We start from the raw sequence: 19,540 nt of genomic DNA, 5'->3' as shown, positions 1-19,540 counted from the left end.
TCTGTTTATCATATGAACGTGATCAGACTTAAGAGTTGGACTGGCTTCTCTCATTTAATGCGGAGTTTGTCCCATATGAAGACAGAATAATGCACAAACTCTTAAAGGCGCCGCTGGCCTTCAACGGATTTGGTCGGTGTTTGTTAACAGAAAAATGTTTATCTGCTATAAAAATAATAAGCCGAGGATTAGTTTGTACACAACATAGGGACGATTTTGGCAAGGATGAGGTTTATGATGTTATTATATCCGGGGGAGGGATGGTTGGATCTGCAATGGCATGTGCCATAGGTGAGTGACCTCAGGTGTGCATTCGACCATTATAAGGCAGTATTTGTATTTACCCAGACCTGTGTAACGTTATCTGTAGTGAGTCGAAAAAACACGTCAAACCTACTCTATAATTTACTAAAACTCTTAGATGTGGCGCAGTACACAACATGACATGCTACTGTACTAAAACTCCTAGATGTGGCGCAGTACACAACATGACATGCTACTGTACTAAAACTCCTAGATGTGGCGCAGTACACAACATGACATGCTACTGTACTTGTAATTGCACATGCAGAGACTCAATATTGCACATGTGCTGTCATTTTTATGCAGTATGTACTTTTGCCAGGTATGGATCCAAATTTGGTGAGTAAGAAGATTCTGCTGCTTGAAGCGGGTAACAAGAAAGTGATAGACAAGGTTCCAGAAACGTACAGCACCAGAGTCAGCTCCATCAGCCCAGGCTCCGCCACGCTCCTCAGTGGTACAGTATACATTCTTTCATAGTTATACAGTGAACATTATTTTGTGAAAGGCTTTGTACATTTAGAAGGGTGGTTTAACCAGACAGAAAATAAATTCACAAAGTTATTTACCTTCCTACCCATGAGATGCTTGTGGTGCTAGACTGGTAAATGACTCCTATTAGGTAAGCCAGGGATCAAACACTAGCATTTAGCACAAAACCAAACAATCAATAAAAGATCAATGAATGATTTTCACTATAACCTCATTATATAAAAGTCATGTTTATCACATGTCTATGTCTTCCTTTAAACACTCAAAATGTTTTTATAATGGGTGGCTTTAAAACTTTCTGCAAAACAGAAGTAAACACATCTACATTACTAGACTCCTGCCTTGTTGTTGGTCCCAGTGCAGCTCAGACTTGACCCTGATCACAAAAACTAGTTTGATCCATTTCCTTCTACTTTCTACATTATGTGAACATATGATCTTTGTTTTTCTGGTTAAAATGCACTGGATTCATGTTTTGACTTTCAGATTATTTTTTATTAGGATTATTATCCCCACCAAGGCGGAGGTGATGTCTATAATGGCGTTCCTTGGTCTGTTTGGTTGTTCACAGCATAACTCAAAAAGTAATCAATGGATTTGCATGAAAGTTTTTGGAGAGGTAGTGTATGGCCCATGGAATAACACATTAGATTTTGGTATTGATCCAAATTATTATCTGGATCTGGGAATTTTTTTAAAGGATTCTTCACCATTGTCAGATTGGACAAATTTCAATATTTTTGCTTCTAACTCCATACACAAGGCCTACACTGCTTTGACAAAAACTGCACAATAACATCCACATAAGATCTCCCACACACCAATGTCTGGTCTGGTTCCAAGTAATATTTGTGATCTGCTGATTCAGAATATTCAAATTTATAGGACACATGGAAAACTCGCTACTGTGAAACAACAAATAATGCTACAGGTTTGCACCTAAGATCAAATTCTAGCTGAAACTCTGTTACTGAGCCAGATCCCGAAGAAAGCTGCCATTACTGAAATGCTTTTTTCTTGAATAACCTTCAAGCTACTAATGATATCAATGTGGCTCTAAATGCGAGGAGTAAGTTTTCATGCTCAGGGAATCATATTGTGAGGGTCATACTATCATGGTAATATTAAGTTGTTGCATTACATTAGTATTGCAATTGTTGTTAAATATGTTTGTGTACACACAGGTATTGGAGCATGGGAACACATCACAAAGATGAGGTGCAAGCCATATAAAAAGATGCAGGTATGTTTATTTTCACTACCCGATTACAACTTTTTTTTAAATCTGTGCACCACAAGGGTACAGTAACTACCACTGCTGCCATGTTACAGGTTTAGAAAAGTATAGTTTCAAGACAGAAAAAACTGTACATGTTTCTGTCATTCATGAATCATAGTACTATACAATTTGTGGAGAAACAAATTCTGTGATATTCAGCTTCTACTCAGTCATTCGACTTAATGAACAAGTAAAACAATACTGGATCATAATATAATTGTGTATATGGTAACATGCATTTTGTTCATTCTTGGGTGTGCAGTTTATGCCTTTTCAGTAGCTTTGTAGGATCTGTGGAGCACCAAATGCCAAAGAGCGCAAGGCCATTTCCTGAGTACTGTGTGGCTTTCTTATTATTCAAGTTTTATTTATTAAAGCCATGTTTTTTTATGAAGTATAAGTCATTTTGTAGTTTTCAAATTGGTACTTGTTCTCCACAACTTCTAATTATGAAGATTCAAGTGAACAACGGCAAGAAGATGAAAGATTAAGAGAGTGGTTGTTTGCTGCAAAGTGAGCCTGTTTTACGACCATGGGTTCAGGCTCTGACCCTCTTGTAAGATGTGGTTGGTGTGGACCAAACACACGACCACAGGGTTTTTCTCTGGGCCTAAGATGTCATCAGGCAATGCCTTACAGTGATTATGGTAGTGTACCTCTGCCATTATATCTTCACTCTGCTACCACAGTTTTGGCTTGTTTGCACACTGATTCACAGTCATATACATTTCAGCCATAGCACTGGGAAGTATGTATTGTAGGTCAGCTCTAAATAACATTCTCTCCATCCAGTAAAATACGGGTCCACCTTAAATATCCAGTAAACACTGAGGGTTTAGATTTGAAACAGACATCAAATAAAGTTTATGCTACAAAGTCATTATTTTGCCCACATTTTTCTTTAACGTTGCAAGGAAGTGTGTTGTTTAAATACAGCACAGAAAGCAGCAACTCGTTCTGACCCAAAGTTGCATCATTTCACCCTATGTAATACAAAACCAAAACAATTTTTGGGCTGGTCTCGGTAAATCTTTCTTCCTAACCACTTATCACAAGTTGCAAACCCACTGCCATTAGTGGGTTTCAGCAGGGTATAGCCCCCTACTTTATGGCAAGCTGGAAAACAAGTAGTGCAGCAGCATGTTACTGTAGAATGATGGGTTCTGTAACCATCGTTACAATCAAGGAGGGAATTAACTTTGTACAAAGTCTTTTCACCCCCTCATGTTTAAGTCCAGCAGTGCTTTCAGGGTTGGAATTACAGTAGCCTAAATCTACATCTCATTCTGCCACTTTTGGTCGCAGATAAATATTGACTCACTCTGTAATGTCCACAAACGTGTCATTTGTTAGTTGTGTTTCCAAGAAAATGTTTGCAAAAATCCACATCACAAAATGTCATTTGATCCTCCACCTCAGAGAGCTCTGTTGAACTGAAGTCAGCCGTCCAGCCACATGAGTGTTGGTGACCGTCGTCGCTCTGGGTTTGATATATTCAGGCTGTGCCAAGTTCTGACAGCATCTAACAGCTTTGATGTGTTCAGCTCAGTGAAGCAGTGCTTCTCTGCCCAGCTCTATATACAGAGAGGGGATGCATTTAAGAATAGACTAGTAGACCACAGGCATAATGAGTCTCTCATTTAGGTTTGGGATGCCTGTTCAGATGCTCTGATCACATTCGATAAGGAGAACCTGCAGGAGGAGATGGCATACATCGTGGAGAACGACATCGTTGTGGCTGCACTCACTAAACAGCTGGACAGTCTGTCCGGTAAGCACAGCCTCACACAGTAGCAGACCTCTTGATTCCTGTTCCATCTGCCTAATGGACACCGGGCCTGGCAGCTAATGCCGACACATTTATTCCATCCTGTCCCCAGGTTTTGTTTATTTGTACTCTCTCCCAGTGACTGTTTTTAAAGACAAGTTAAGCTCTTGGAGCAACCCGTGTTTTTCCTGCAATTTCAATCAAAACCTCACATTTTGGGAACTGCAGAGCCCCAGCACCCTGTGAGGACACGTGAACTGGTCCAGTGACCTATTTAAAACTGCCATGTGCTCCCATGCTCTGACAGTGTATGGTGCTGTATAGCTGTTGACATTAGAGCAACTTTTGTGAGGTTCGCAAATAAAACTTAGCTCTTCTATGTGCTTGACAGTTAAAGTGGCGTATTTGTAAACAGTTTTCAACATTTTGCACCAAATAAGGATGTGTGGTTACAGCACGTTTTTGCCTCATGTGCCTCCCATTTGTCTGCTTCTCTCTCGCTCTCCTCTCATTTTAGCCGTGGTGTTATGCCCAAGATGCAATACATGAAAAATATGGTTCCCCACCAGCTGTTTTCAATATAAACCTCCTCTCCAATCACTGAAAACCCATATTTGACATTTGTATTCAGGAACTAGCAGCTGTTCTGCAAGAGCTAATGTACTTCGGGATCCTTTTGTGTTTGGGATGTGCTGCTGCTGCTGGTATTTTAGGAAGAGGAGCAGTTAAAAGTACAAAATCCAACAAGCTGGCAACAAGTGTGGCATGGTGGGCTTCCAGATAAACACCATTAGTTAAGTCAGTGCAACGTGGCAGGCCAAGACAGGGTGCGGCTGTGGCTCAGTAGATAGAACGGGTTGGTGGTTCGATACCCTGGTTTCCAGTGGTGGAAGAAGCACTCAGATCCTTTACCTAAGTAAAAGTAGTAATGCCACAGTGTAAAAACACTTTGTTAAAAGTAAAAGTCCTGCATTCAAAGTGTTAAGTACAAAGTTTTAGCATCAAAACATACTAAAAGTGCAAAAATGGCACATTTAACATTAATCTGTCATTACTGGATTCTAATTATTGATGCATTATTATATACATCACTTTAATGTTACAGTAAAGGTGGAGGAAATTTTAACTAGCCTGTATGCTTATGGTTTGAATTACTGCTGGGTAGCTTGTGAATTTCTCACCAGGCATCAATAGTGTATTTTTTAATTAATCAGATTCTGAAAAGTAACTAAAGTTATCAAATAAATGTAGTGGAGTAAAAAGTACAGTATTTGCCTCTAAAGTATAGTGAAGAAAAAGTATGAAATAGTACAAAATGAAAATACTGAAGTAAAGTACAGATACCTCAGAACTGTACTTAACTACAGTACTTGAGTATATGTACTTAGTTACTTTTCACCACTGCTTTAACTATTAAGAAGACTGTCAAATATGAACTTTGCAGCTCTAGTCTCATGTGCCATGGAAGAAAACCAGTGGTGTTTTATGATATGGCTTGTGGATCTTCCACTGCTTTGGTTGCAGGCACATCCTCTTGTTTTTTGAAAGAAAAAAATTTAGTCTTGTAATACTTACACAGGACCAAGACTGATCCCTTTGTTTTGAGAAAGTCACACCAGATGCCATTTTATTTTAAGGGACACTGTCTTTGTTTCTTTACTGCTGCTTTTGTAGTCACCAGTTTTATGTTTTATTGTTGTTTGCCAGATAATGTGCAAGTTAAGTACAGGTCCAAAGTGGTGAAGTATATGTGGCCCATGCCCCATCTCGCTGTAGACTCCATGCCATGGGTCCGGGTCACACTGGCCAACGGAGAGACTCTGCACACCAAGCTGCTGGTCAGTGTTATTCCATCTCACAAGCCATACTTGTTTATCTGTCCTTGTCCATGTTGGTGTTTACTGTTTTCCTTTTTCTCATTTGGTTTTCAGATTGGTGCTGATGGACTAAACTCAATGGTCAGGGAGGAGTTAGGGATACCCACAGTCAAGTGGAATTATGACCAATCTGCTGTGGTTGCTGTGCTGCACCTAGCAGAGGTCAGTATCACAGTCAACACATGCATACAGTCAGTGGTAGAAAGTAACTGGTTCCTTTTCAGAACCAGATTAATCCAAAAATTACAGTATAATCATCAGACTTTCTACATCAAATCACAATATATGTATGTGCAATATATGTAATTAAAATATACTTATACAATGAAGTGCCACAGAATTAATATTTAATTTAAATAAATGTGTGTGTGTTTGACAGCCCACAGAGAACAATGTCGCATGGCAGAGGTTCCTCCCAACAGGGCCCATTGCAATGTTGCCGGTAATATATCTGCATTATTTACTGCTGTAGTTTTTACAACATATCCGCCTGTCACATAAGTGTTTGATAAAGCTTCACCATCCACGCAGTTGTCTGACACGGACAGCTCCCTAGTGTGGTCGACCAGTCATGGGCTCGCAGAGGAGCTGCTGGAGCTGGACGAGGAGAGCTTTGTCGACGCCATCAACTCTGCATTTGTAAGTCTGGCTCTAGCCGTTAAACTGCTGATGCTGTATTTACAGTCAGATTCCACATCCCTCACTAAGATGTTGCAACATTTGTGTATTTGTGTGCAGTGTGCCGTGGCGGTATGCGGCAGGGGTCCTCTATAGACTTACTCACGTGTTCAACTGTTTTCAGTGATTCAGACAAACAATAACGTCATTGTTTTGTGCAGCTCTTCTACAATACTAATATTTCACTGTGGGAATGATGTACCTTTCCAATTTTTTTTTTTTTTTTTTTGTTTGGAGAAAGTCCTTTTTCCCAAGCGGGTTATTTTTACTGGGCTTGCTGATGGACAGGGTCACCACGGTTGAGTCACGTTTTGGTTTCAGGCATGGTTTGCTAATTAAACCTGTGGTTTCCCAGTGTCGACCATTACTGCATGGAATGTTTTTCAAACAGAGCTAATTCAACTGCATAGCCTGGCCGGCATCTTCTTTTAATTAGCACAGCTCTCAAGGTCCTGCCAAACCAGTTAGTTAGGGAGGGGCGAAAAAGCACTTTCGCTGGCCTGGAGTTCAGCTTTGTTCTTATGTCAACTAATTTCTTTATCCACTCAAAGGCATAATGTCTGTTTTCACTCTCTTTTGGTCATTTTCCGTCCTCTTTGAATACACTTTTGTCTTCTTGCCTGTCTGTTTGTGTGCACTGCAGTGGAGTAATGAGAACCAGTCAGAGCTGATTGAGACGGCTGGCTCTCTGTTCCGTGGTGTCCTGTCGGCCATCATGCCGTCTGTAGGTTCCCCTAGACAGCTCCCTCCAAGTGTGGCGGGGATTGGCCCAAAGACCCGGGTTATGTTCCCACTGGGCGTGGGTCACGCATCAGAGTACATAAGGCACCGTGTTGCTCTCATTGGGTAAGATGATATGCAGGATTTTTTTAAAATTAAGATACTTCCTGTGTAGGGGCCTAACACTTTGCTTTTGCACTATATGTAAAATAGCATAGCATGCACTGAATGTGTTTGGATAGTGAAGGATAGATTTGTCTTTGCAGGGATGCAGCCCACCGTGTCCATCCTCTAGCAGGTCAGGGAGTCAACCTGGGCTTTGGGGATGTGGCTTGTCTCACACAGCTCTTGAGCCAGGCAGCCTTTAACGGGAAGGACCTGGGTCAGTGAGAACTTTTCATACACACAAATGCTGCAACCGTGGCATAGTGGTTTCCCCTAAGCTCTTTTCCATAGCTCCAGTCAAACGCATGCTGTTGATCTGAAGTATAAAAAGCGTCAGCTTTTCCGGCAACTTTATTTGATGTTTTTATGCTCATTCTGCCAGGAACTGTGTGCGATGTTTTTCATTTAAAAATCATAGCATTCTGTCATGAGACTATGTTTATTTTTTTCCTAAAGTCAGAATAGCACCATGACTTAATGCTCAAAACATATGACAGACATGCAACTAACTATAGTTAGTTGCAGTTAGTTTTTAACCCCCAGCCTTTTGTTGTTTGTGCAGGAGCAATACAGCACCTATTAGCATATGAAACTGAACGGCAGCGACACAATCTGCCCATGATGGCTGCCGTCGACCTCATGAAACGCCTTTATTCTACGAATGCTGCTCCCGTGGTTCTCCTACGCACCTTCGGTCTGCAGGCCACCAACATGCTCCCATTACTAAAAGTAAGCTCTCTCTCCTCTGGCTTCTCCGTCTAAACATATCCTCCTATACATTACATCCCACTAAACCTGGCCATCACCTGTCAAACCTGAGCCCTGCCTCCACACTCACTCTTCCCTCCACCCTCTTTTCTGATTATGTGGAGCTTTTACTTCAGCGGTGTCTGTAATTTTCAGGGTTCTGAACATACTACTATGGCATCTAAGTTTAGCCCCAAATTTAGAGTTACCATAAGTGTGTGGGTGGGGTGCAGGGCTGGCTCTGGGGCAGCGGACAGTGGTGTTGGCTTGTGTTTTCACACCCCTTTTATTACCAGCCACTTATAAGAAATGGCTTTATTCCCTACTAAGTGATTTAGAACAGCACAGCTGTAGCTGTACAAACATTTCACTATCGACCACAAAGTTAAATGCAACACCTTTTCCATATTAAGTTGAAGTTCATAGGTCTGTAGAGAGGTCTGCCATCCCACTCATGTGGAACAGGTTCTTAGTAAAAGTAATTCATAGGTTCCAGAGTTTAGCTGATGTCTCTTTTGCCTCTGCAGGAGCAGATCATGGCATTTGCAAGCAAGTGATTCATCCATTGGTTGATCTCCTGTGACTTTAAAAGCTTGTAAAAATTTGAATGTAAAATAACTAAAATAATAAAGATTTATTTTACTCTTTTGCTGGCTCAGTGCAATGCTTTGCCGCTGTCCACAGTATAACATCAAAAGCATGAGATTTGTTGATTTTGTGTCCCCTTACTATTTTGCAGATGCAACATGTGAAGCACTTCACTCTTAGATGAAGAGTTGATTTAAACTGTGCAGTCAGAGATAGTTTCATAAAATCAGTGTTGAAAGATGTCGATCAAACAAAGCTTATTTTTCATGTTTTATTAAAACATACATGTATAGTATAAACTTATTTCACTTGAATAAAAACAATTTACATATGTTGGTCATCAGGTTTTTCATACTGATGAACCTAGAGGCATTTGTGAGCATTTGTGCAGCAAAAGGTTTTGCAATGTAAAAGCAATTCCTGTCAAATGATTTCACAAATTTTACATTGTGTATATACAGCAGTAGTTACTGAACATGTTAAATACTGAAAAAAAAATCCAGCAAAGGCATGACTTGGCAGTTACACAGAGGTTCAGGAGTTAATATTGGACAAGGATAATTAAAATACTCTAGGTAGACTTTCAGTTATTTAAATATTTGTACAGTTAAGAGAAATGATAAAGAATATTACTAATATTTTTGAGTAATCAGCAACAAGTGAAGGAGTCATGTTTCAGACTCCTTTACACAATATCTGTTTACATGTAATGGTTATAAATTATGTTGTTGGATGCACCATCTACCCTTGATGAGAGGTGTTTCTAGTGCTAGTCTACAATACAGTTAAGAACTGGAGCCCCTACAATTTATCCATGCTTGACAAGGTCTTCCCCACTCTAGTCAAAACGAACAATAATGGTTCAACTTTAAAAATACAGGCATTAAGCTTGTACATGTAACAATCTGTGAGAGGCATGTCTCCATGGCCTCTTTAACCCGAGTCATGGTGAATCCAACACCGTGATTAATATATACAACTCTTCAGTTGACATCACAACATCAGAGCACCTGTTCATGTCTTAGCTACAATGTCTGCAATTAAAGTGTTAAGTGCAAAGTTGAAGAAAAGAAGCTGTTTGTTTCAGCTGCTCCATTTCCAATAGTGTCTCTGTTGTCTCAGGCTAGGGGCGAATGAATTAGGGTCCTGTGTGATAATGTACTGCTAGAATAAAAAGAATGAGGTACAAGAATTTAGAAAGACAACTATGGTTGCACTTACAACTCATCTCTTAATTGTTTTTCTGTTGGACTGTAGTACAGTGCACACCAGGACCACAGTAAGCACCGAAATACCGTGACTGATTGTACTGCTTCTCTTTCCAGGTAGGCGGGAAAGACATTTCAGATCCGACACCCATAAGGAATCAAAAATGTAAACGTTCTACATAAATAAAGTCAGTCTGTCAGTAATGAGCTCAACATACAGTAGAAATAGCTGGCCTTAGAAAAATATAGTGATTTTTTTTTCAACAGTTCTTAGAGAGTTTACAGGGTGCTGAGGTCGAGAAGAGAGGTATGTCGGTGGGATCGGGTGTGCCTGTGAGGGGACGGGCTGATCGGGGGGCGGATAGAAGACGGGAAGCCCCCACAATGACAGAGTATCCTTAGTGAATGTTGAAATTTCTGAAGAAGTCAAAGGTTGCACCCAGGGCCCAGCTTGTCTCCACGTTGTTCACCTTCTTGGATAGCTGTTGAACAAAGTAACAGGAGATTCTCCATCAAAACCACAAAATGTCCTACACATACTGTCATGTATATTTTTACAGAACATGTTCAAGTCCTGTGAAGCACTGTACAGACAAAATGTAAAGGTTTTGTCATGCAGATTTTCACAGTTTGTATCTCTTTGACTCTCAATATCCACTGTGTCTGATTGGCTCACCTGCAACACAGTGCTGTCCTTGAAGCCAAAGCCCTCCTTTAGCAGACAAGTGATATATGTCATATCCATGCAGAGGAAGGGGCTGATAGCACGGTATTTGGTCATTTTGTTGCACACTGCAAACACAAAAGGCCACAGGTTTCAGGCATGACATTAAGACGTTCCACATACCACTGACAAAAAAAAAAAAAATCTCTTGTTACATCATATAATAGTCACGTTCCATGTATAAGCCAAAAAAAACTACTTTTCTAACTCATGTGCTACATGATTAAAAGATGACCTTTCTGTTTTGTTTGGCTGAATAAACAGATAGGTGCGAGGAGAATCGTTGAGGGTCAGCACAAGGCTGTGAGTGGGTGGTGGTGTTAAACAACCTAGTACACACTGTGTGTGTGTTTCAGTATGAGTCAGCCCCCAGGTGGTGTGTGGCTGTCAGGTGCCCTCCTGCCTGCCAGACAGACATCTTCAGCTCATCTGCCAGCCCAGCCTGAGCCAGACTTGTTCCTCCAGACCATGTGACAGTGTTCTCAACACAAACAGTCTTACATAACACACCAACTCATTTCTACATACTTGTTATAAATCTGGTTCTACACTGACACTACAAGTGTCGCAAATTTGAGCACGATGCGTTTTGGTTAAACATACTAAAACATTCTGTTGTGATGTTAACATATATTTATTCTATAATAAACTGCAGTTGTCTTATAATCCTTATTTGCTAACACATTTTATATATAATCAGTTTTATTTTCCTGTTGTGATAAATTCTGGTTTGACAGGAAAAGCTGTGCCAATTTGGTGCAATTGTGCCAAATGTTTGGGCACAAACAGGGTCTAGTGCTTCTGTAGTGTTTTTTTCCTGAAGTTTCAGTGGTTAGGAGACTGATATATATATATAATTAGTAAGATTGATGGTTTCAGGTTCATCCAACCCTAGAGAAGATAACATGTAACTCTTACCTTCCTTGGCTTTCTTCTTAAAATCCCTAACTTCAACCGTACCACCCCGACTGCCATCTGTGCAGAAAAAACAAACATGCAATTTGAATAGCTATTTTGTGCAGAAGATGATCATTATCACGAAAGATTATGGCGCTGGAAGGTGACTCTTTGGTCTTTGCCCACTCACCGATGAGGCCAGTCTCCACTGCTCTGTCAAAGTAGTAGGAGAAAGCGTAGAAGATGCTGCTGCCCTTTACTTCATAAGGCTGGTGCACGATTCCTTTGACTACCTTCATCACCTCATAGTAGCACAGCTTATAGCCTGCATAGCCTGAAAAAAAGACAAGGTAGAGGACGTAGTTTTATTGAATAAGAATAATTTAACTAAATAATGTGGAGTAAAAAGTACATTGATACAGCAGTGGCTGGATTGCAATCAGGAGAGTTTATAGGTCAGCCAGGGGTTGAAGCTATGGGCTCACCATATAATATACAAGGGAAGCCCCAGCTGGACAAGTTTCAGACAGCCTGCGGGTATGGTTGGCTCAAGTGTGCCGGCAAAACCATGTGCTGACAAGAGCAGCAGTCAGTGCAGCCCAGTTGGGCTGACTATTTTTACCACATAATTGTGAGCAGTCTAGATCAAGCTGCTCCTTACACACACACACAAACAACTCAGGGACAAGCCCAGCATCTTCTGGCTACTGGAATGTGGTATGAGACTGACTGCCTTATTTGTGAAGTTAACTGACAGTTTTCATTTAAATACAAGGTTGGCTGTGGTATAAGTGTTCAAGAGGGAAGAGAGAAAGAGAGGATGACAAAACATGCGTTTGGCGCCAAGGTTACACAAACTTTAGTTAAATGTTCTCATGTGAAACTGCATTGTACTGCACTCCATTGTGTTCCAGAGAAAAGAAAGGAATGCATGGATTGCCGGGATCCAAGGCGCTGGGAAGGCAATCAAAACCTCAGAGTGCTTTGTTCTTACCATCTGGAATCCCGCTAACTTTGTAGGTGGTTCCTCCAAAAGCCACATCTTCTCTGAACTTTTTCGGCAGGCAAGAACTTGTGAAGACTCTCCAATCTAGGCCTGGGAAAACAAAAACAGTTGGTCATATGTCAAATGATTCCACATTCATGAAAGAATAATATAAGTGCAAACAGAAAGATGATAAAGGGTGCTACTCTACCGTCAGCTCCTAGTGCTCCGAGAGTCGCCAGTCGAGCTGCAAACAGTCCATTTCCAAGGTAGCTATATGATAATGATACACAATTATGGTAAGTTTTTACATAGATGTGTATGGTTGCACTTTTAAGTAGGATTTAATGGGCAAAACCATATCCAAAGAGAATGTAGCATCTTCTTTGTCTGTTATTTACCTGTGTGTGTAGAGCTGATATGTATTGTTGAACAGGTTGAAGCTAGCAATGTAAGTGGAGGGAGCAGACTCAATGGTTTTCTGTTGGATAAATCATACATGGTTAGTTGTGTATTTTTTAGGAGATGCCTTTTTCAATATAAATAGTAAACATATCAAATGCTTTTTAAAAAGATTACCCTTGACTTAGGAAGAAATGTGATCTGTGTAGATCCTCCACCCAAATCCAGGATCCCCACTGTCCTCTTTGTGTTGGAGTACAAGTGACCTTTGGCAAAAAAGTAGAAAGTTGAAAACATCTTAATTATGCTAAGGTGTTATCACTGATCTGTGCAGCAGTGCTATGTTGTGTACTTTTGGCCAGTTTTCATTGGGGTTTCCTTTTACATGTCGGTGCCAGCTAGGAGGTAAAATACCTTTTTGGTTTGAAGCTTAAGGCTGTTGTTTAAAATCATTTTGGTGGTACCATGGCTGAGTGAAAAACAAGGGGAAACATTACATGTTTTTGCAACCTGATTGTGGCCAGTGATTCAAGCTCATAACCTCAGACAGGAGACAAGAGTCTTTCACTGTCAGGCTCCTGTGCACACTGGAGCCTCAGATATGAGATTCCTGACCACTAACACCACCATAGTAAAACACAAGCAATGTCTTACCTGTAAGGAAGTTCACTGTGACCCACGCAAGGACTCCTAGAACAGCACATGGGTGACAATGTCTGCATTATTTAAAAGAACCTGAGGAGGGATGCTAAATTTTCCCTGTCAGATATGTTCAAGCACACATGAGTCCTGTTCTCCTTCATTAGGCTGATATTTAAGTTGTGCAACTGGTTTAACTAACATGTAGGATTGCAGGTAATTACAACTGTCTCAGGTGGTAAGTTATTGCACTCATAAAGTGAGGACACTGTGTGATGAGACATAACATAATGGGCGTGGGGCAGCAACTCACAATGACATATTTATTTGTCTCAATGAGGCAGTAAAAAGAATTGTGAGAACAGTATTGTTTGATATATCCTTAGTGAATGAGGCAACCCGGTTAGACAATCTTTCAGTCAAAAACCACCAAAAATGTGTTAAAGAAAATAGAAAATCTTTTTGTGTATTATAACCTACCTTCGTTTTTTCCATTCATGATGGAAACGCTGTTGTTTGGCACGTAGAAAGGGGATTCATCAAATACCTCTTGCACCTGTAGAACACAGGTATCAGCATTTCATTAGAATCCTCAGCTGCCTGTGTGTTAAAACAATCAGTTTGTAATAAACTACACAGCCAAATACTCTGCTGTTGCTGGGATGATGTCTGCTTAAGCTTTAGAAGACAAACTGTGCCTGTTCTGTTTTAGAGTGACAGATAACTCGACCACAAGCACGGCTGGAACAGTAGCCTGAATTTAATACTTCAAATGACAAATTGCGTTACTCCACACAACCCCACAACAGCTGTTTTTTATAAGCCACCAAATGGGAAGACTTGTTGCCTTTTTTTTTCAGTGACACTTGTAAGCACTTAGTGGTTTCTCATCCCATTCCTTAGCGTGACGAGTGGTGTTTGTACCCAATTGTCTGAGGGCAAGAGAGAAAATGTGCTTTACCTCCTTCAGAAGAGCACTGGCCTTGTCTGAAGGCAACAGACGCAGACCTGCCGTGGCCTTCAGGACCACCGGGGTCCTCCTCCAATCCTCCTCTGGCACCGTCTTTTTGACAATCTTCAGCAACTGTCGGATGGTGTCGCCACCCTACAAAAGTGATGGCAACAGGTACAGCCACCAGTATTAACATTTATGGCCAATCACAGAACAAAAAGAAAGTCACGTATTTTATAATCAAACTAGGCAATGTACAGTATTTAAGGTTAAAAGTCTTGCCGAAGTCGAAGGTTGGTAACTATAACAGACAGGAGTGGGCAGCAGTGACAGCATCAGCAGGAGGCATTTTTATAATTACACAGTGTTTGCATCACTTAAACCCAAGCCAGAGAAAACCCCAGTGGTTTGGTGGTTTGCGGACAGTGAACTACTCCCTAATATACCTGATAATTAATAATAAGTGATGGGTTGAACATGCATACATACATACCTCTTCAGGGTTGTCCTTATAAGCAGACAATCCAGGCTTCACTGCATGGTATATTTCATTGTCCAGAACTGGCAGCTCAACTAAAAAAGTGGACACATCATAAATCAGAGAGCTAACTATAATATTTGTGGAGATAAAACATTTAAAAAATACTTCAATATACTGTATGTAATTGCATATATTTTCTTTTCAACTGCATTCTGCTTCAGATGTAGAGACCTGCATCCTACGCAGCTGCGTCAGACAAATTAAAACTCTGCTTCAGCTACTTTTAGAAGCTGCACTGCCCATGCACTCTGCCGGTGCATGTTTGTCCTTACACCACACAGTGAATGACCTAACAGCAAGCCGGCAGAGTGGGAGCCAGCAGCCTGTGCTTAAGCCCTACTATTAGTTTAGAGAAAGAGAGAGGTGAACCTCTGCACGTACCAGGGTCTTTCTGGATGAACTTATAGATGTGGATCCTGGTGCCTGTGCTCCCAGCGTCAAACATGACCCCATAGAAAACCCGAATGATGTTGACAGGGGAGGAGGCTTCAGGTACCGGCTGGTAAACAACAGGTGGGTGGTAAGGCTCGGGTGCAGGATGCACGACTTCAGGCAAAGTCTCTAGTATGGGGTGGATGACTTCAGGTGCCGGGTGGAAGACCTCGGGGATTTCCGGGGAGGTAGGCACGCCGGGCTGTGGGGCTCGTGGCACTGGATTGGAGACCTCAGGGAGGTGGTTGTCCGTGTTGGCGGTGTGCTCCCGGTAGCGGATATAGTGGGGCATGTAGCGGTGGTACCGGTAATAGGTCGCCTCAGCTATGAGGCTCGCAGCCAGAAGCCACACTGACAAAGTGAGGAGCCGGCTTGGTGTGGCCATTGTTGTCACAACCGGAGAGAAGAGGCAGCTGGAGCAAAAAAGGACAGCTGTGAAGAAGCAGCCCTGGAGGATGCTGGAGCAGAAGACTGGAGAGGCCCCAGAGAGAGCAGTGGAGATGGAGAGAGGCAGATGGGGCGCAATGCACACTCAGGACCGTCAGGTCATCAGTTTACAGTATATAAAGACATGAGGGCTTGGCACGGAGCCACACTGACAGATGCCATCCACCAATCCTGTGGCGGTACATCCCGACTTCACCAGGAGTTCCCCCATCCCCCCACCCTCCTCATAAGAGATGAGTGAAGACTGACTACCTGCCTCCCATAAACACTTCCTTTTTTTAAGAACAGGATTATTTTTGTCTCTTGCCCTCTCCTCATCTATACTGGTTATTCTGGTGCCAAAAATCCCCTTTTGGAAAGGAGAAACCGGTTGAAGAAGCTCAAAAGAAATTGTCTTTAACTACTTTTTATTGGTGCATTTAAGACTTACATAGTAAGCTACCTCAGAAATTCCTTCACCCAGCAGCTCTTTGGACTTTCACAAATTTACAAGTGCTGAAATTTGGCTACAGCCTAAATTAGTTGTGATGTAAGTTACTGCTAAATGCACATCTGTAAAGTTCAGACATTTTTTTTTTGAATGAATGAATCATGATGTAAAGTTGTTAAGTCTTGCTTTATTTAAATTCTTCAGGGCCCTGTTGGGAAGGACATAATCAAAGAAACTCCAAAAGAATGTTCTATTTTATACAACTCTATTTGAGAATGTCACTCAATAAAGATAAAATTGATTATTTTATTATCGACCACTACCTCTACTAAATCATGTTCAGTAGTGCAAGTGAGTTAGGCTTATAATAAAGAAATCCATTCAACATTGTCTTAATTATCCTACAATAATCACTCCATTAAATCCACTCTAGCAGTTTCACCGATCTTAAAAATGTAAATGTGACAGGCACTCCAGCTGGCATAAAAGTATGTTGGTAATCATCTCACTCCCACTCATCCCCATGTTAACCACAGGCTTTTCAGGGGAAAAATATTTGGGCAGCAAGGCACGTTTCACGAGAGAATGCATGAAAAGCATTGGTGTCTCTTTCTGTGCTTTAGGTGGGCGGTGTATCAGTTAATGCTTTCTCATGTAACGCTCAGAGTTGCTGGCTTTGGCTGCAGGGTGCAGAGGCTTTCGGATATCCCACAGCAGTGGAGCACAGGCGTACATCAGCTCAGAGACCTTACATGAACTTAGATTGGTACCGGGCTGTGATATTTTTCACCCACTTTGTATCAACAGAAAGAAGACAGAGATCTGAAACAGGAACGTCTGGTAGTCTGAGGCATGCCTGCAGAAGTGACCCTGTCCCAACCCTGACTTAGCGTGTGTTGATATGAGCCTGTTTCACCTCACACAGCGGGCGACTGAGGCAGAAACTGAGCTGCCGACTAGCTCAGCCAAGGGTTAAGGGAGGACAGAGGTCCTGCAGATGGGCACAAGAGAGCACAGGAAGTCCACAGAGAGGACAGTGTGGGGAGGGGTGGGGCTTGGCACCGGTGTTCATCCATCATGCCATTCCACTCCCAGGACACTTGACTGTGCAAAGCACTGTTCCAACACTGTAATTTGAACTAAAAATATTGGGCTTTCTTTCCTCCTTCCTTTTTTCTAAATATTGTGGCTACCTTTTTCAATCTTGCGGCACACCAGAATGACCGTTCACCCCTATCAAAGCATCCATGTGCAGGACTTCTCACTGACTTCTGCCCATAGCTGCATGTTAACAGTACAATATGATAATGTGATGAATAAAACCTGAATACAAATGTCCTATCAGAAACATTAGTCATGTTTTGTCTGGGGTGTGTGTTCATTTTGTAATTACTTTGTTATTTTCTTACTAATAATGTTCAGACACATCCTGTGGTTAATGTAGTAATTATTATAGATCATGTTCAGTGTTTGGACAGCTTCAATCCACCTTAGGAAATTTGGCACATGAATCATATTTTAGTGGTAAACCAGCACCTGTTTTATTTTGCCATTATAATGTGATGCCATATGTTTTCCAAGTAAAATATCATGTGAATTTCGATTCACTCTAGATAACATACAATAAATGGAAATGGAAAATCTGCTGGATCATGTTGAAATGTCATCTGCACATGCAGTGCTACTGTTTAAAGTGTATTTAAAGTGTTACTCTACAAAATGACACAGCACATTACAAACAATGTTTTAAACAAGAAGTGTATGTTCAATACAATGCCTGGTATTTTGTTTCAAGATAAGTGTAACCATAAAGCTTGAGAAGGGTCCCCAGCTTTGTAATCCACACTGTGCAATATATCATTAATATGCTACAATGTTACCCTCAGGAATGTCATGTTTGTGGGTGTCCTACCCCAAAAAGTCCATTGAGGAAACCTTGTCATTACAATTCCAATGATAATGACAGCTTTGAAAAGCTCAGGGTTATTTCGGTTTTCTCTCCTTACTGTCATAGTAATTACCTTTAAATTTAGTCTTCAAACTCTGTTCAAGATGCCAGGGCAGAGAACAACCCTATACAATTGAGTTTACAGTAGCTACACCCAGCACTTGTGATATCTACTTTTTTGGTTTAATGAATCGTCTGCATTGGACATCCTCAGGCTCCTGCAGAAGCTTGAACAAGATGATGGACAGAGCCCAGTGGTTTTGAGCTTGACTTGTGACCCATGCTAACTTTATTGTTTCTGTTGGATGAGCTTCCTCAAAGATGTATGCCAAATGCATTCATGTTGATCTTAGTGGTTTTCCCATAACTCCAGCAAAAAACAGCTGTGGGGATGGCAGTGAGTAACACATAGTTCTTTTCAGGATAACATGGACAATACTGCAGACAGAAGCCAAATGTTTTTTCATGTCATCATGTGGGAGGAGATCATGTGCAAACTGATCTTATTTGATAGCTCCCAGTGCGAGAAGGCTGTAATTACAAGGCAAGACAAATACAGAGATTCTGTGTCAATCCAGAAGTTGTTGCGCAGAACGGACATCTGGTTCTTATAATCTCCCACAGTAAGTGGTTATTTGAACCAAGAGTTGAACAAGCGATAGCTACAACTTGAGAAATAAATGCTAATAAGAAAAAGAGAATTGTTTAAGACAGTGCCATTGAACTGGTAGCAACATTTCAGATAAACTTGAGAAACATGTGAGTCCATGTGAGTTTATTAATCAATTAGCAGACTGACAGAAAATAAACTGCAGGTAATATTAAGGAGTGGTTAATCATTAACTGACATCAAAATGTCAAACATTTCCTGGTTCTGGCTTCTCAGCTGTAAGGATATGCTGTTTTGTCTGTGTTTGACATAAAAATTGAAACTTGGGTTTTGAATTCTTGATTGGATATTGCCTCGCACTCTGTAAATTTGTGAGGGAATTTCCACTGTTTTCTTTTTGGACTAAACAGCTTATAAATCACTAAATAATCATGAGATGAATCAAGCATTGTTAGTGTCAGTTCATGGACACAACTCAGAACGGAGGATCCATATTCAGAGACTGGAGACCAGTTAAGCTGGAAGGCTCAGGTCGGTGGAGTCTGGACCACAGAATCTCCGGGTATTCCAACTTCCTCCCACAGTACAAAGGCATACAAAGTTGACTGGTGACCCTAAATTGTCTGTAGGAGTGAGTATGGAGTGTGTGTGTGGTTGGCTGTCTATGTGTCAGCCCTGTGATAGACTGGTGACCTGTCCAGAGTGTAC

The 19,540-nt window shown here is 41.2% G+C and overlaps 2 protein-coding genes across 2 annotated transcripts; one reads left to right on the top strand and one right to left on the bottom strand.

The window, feature by feature from the left end:
• The first annotated feature begins 65 nt into the window (after nucleotides 1-65).
• On the top strand, nucleotides 66-8,654 carry coq6 (coenzyme Q6 monooxygenase). The gene is made up of 12 exons (XM_020590916.1): nucleotides 66-291; nucleotides 626-760; nucleotides 1,980-2,038; nucleotides 3,719-3,845; nucleotides 5,550-5,680; nucleotides 5,774-5,881; nucleotides 6,099-6,161; nucleotides 6,251-6,358; nucleotides 7,041-7,243; nucleotides 7,384-7,499; nucleotides 7,845-8,011; nucleotides 8,557-8,654. Exons 1-12 carry the CDS (start codon nucleotides 90-92, stop codon nucleotides 8,584-8,586), a joined length of 1,449 nt encoding a protein of 482 aa, XP_020446572.1. The 5' UTR covers nucleotides 66-89; the 3' UTR covers nucleotides 8,587-8,654.
• A 303-nt stretch (nucleotides 8,655-8,957) lies between these two features.
• Nucleotides 8,958-16,361, bottom strand: entpd5a (ectonucleoside triphosphate diphosphohydrolase 5a). Its single transcript, XM_020591042.1, has 13 exons — nucleotides 15,347-16,361; nucleotides 14,918-14,997; nucleotides 14,434-14,577; nucleotides 13,953-14,028; nucleotides 13,488-13,523; nucleotides 13,011-13,099; nucleotides 12,833-12,912; nucleotides 12,643-12,704; nucleotides 12,441-12,542; nucleotides 11,637-11,780; nucleotides 11,468-11,524; nucleotides 10,502-10,617; nucleotides 8,958-10,307 (listed from the first exon to the last, which is right to left on the bottom strand). The coding sequence occupies exons 1-13, from the start codon at nucleotides 15,780-15,782 to the stop codon at nucleotides 10,224-10,226; spliced, it is 1,506 nt and encodes a 501-aa protein (XP_020446698.1). The 5' UTR covers nucleotides 15,783-16,361; the 3' UTR covers nucleotides 8,958-10,223.
• Nucleotides 16,362-19,540: the final 3,179 nt, after the last annotated feature.

This window comes from Monopterus albus, unplaced genomic scaffold (genome assembly GCF_001952655.1).
Source record: "Monopterus albus unplaced genomic scaffold, M_albus_1.0 scaffold13.1, whole genome shotgun sequence".
Lineage (NCBI taxonomy): Eukaryota > Metazoa > Chordata > Actinopteri > Synbranchiformes > Synbranchidae > Monopterus > Monopterus albus.
The sequence above is the reverse complement of the archived record's forward strand: the minus strand, read 5'-3'. Positions and strand labels throughout refer to the sequence as shown.

Bases quoted from the DNA above. Each gene is read 5' to 3' on its own strand.
- entpd5a (XM_020591042.1), bottom strand. From the start codon at position 15,782: ATGGCCACACCAAGCCGGCTCCTCACTTTGTCAGTGTGGCTTCTGGCT. The intron at 13,524-13,952 runs GTAGGTTATAAT...GTGCTGTTCTAG, and splicing joins CATGAATGGAAAAAACGAAG to GAGTCCTTGCGTGGGTCACA. The intron at 11,781-12,440 runs GTAAGAACAAAG...TCTTTTTTTCAG, and splicing joins AGTTAGCGGGATTCCAGATG to GCTATGCAGGCTATAAGCTG.
- coq6 (XM_020590916.1), top strand. From the start codon at position 90: ATGCACAAACTCTTAAAGGCGCCGCTGGCCTTCAACGGATTTGGTCGG. The intron at 5,681-5,773 runs GTCAGTGTTATT...TTTGGTTTTCAG, and splicing joins CTCTGCACACCAAGCTGCTG to ATTGGTGCTGATGGACTAAA. The intron at 7,244-7,383 runs GTAAGATGATAT...TTGTCTTTGCAG, and splicing joins CACCGTGTTGCTCTCATTGG to GGATGCAGCCCACCGTGTCC.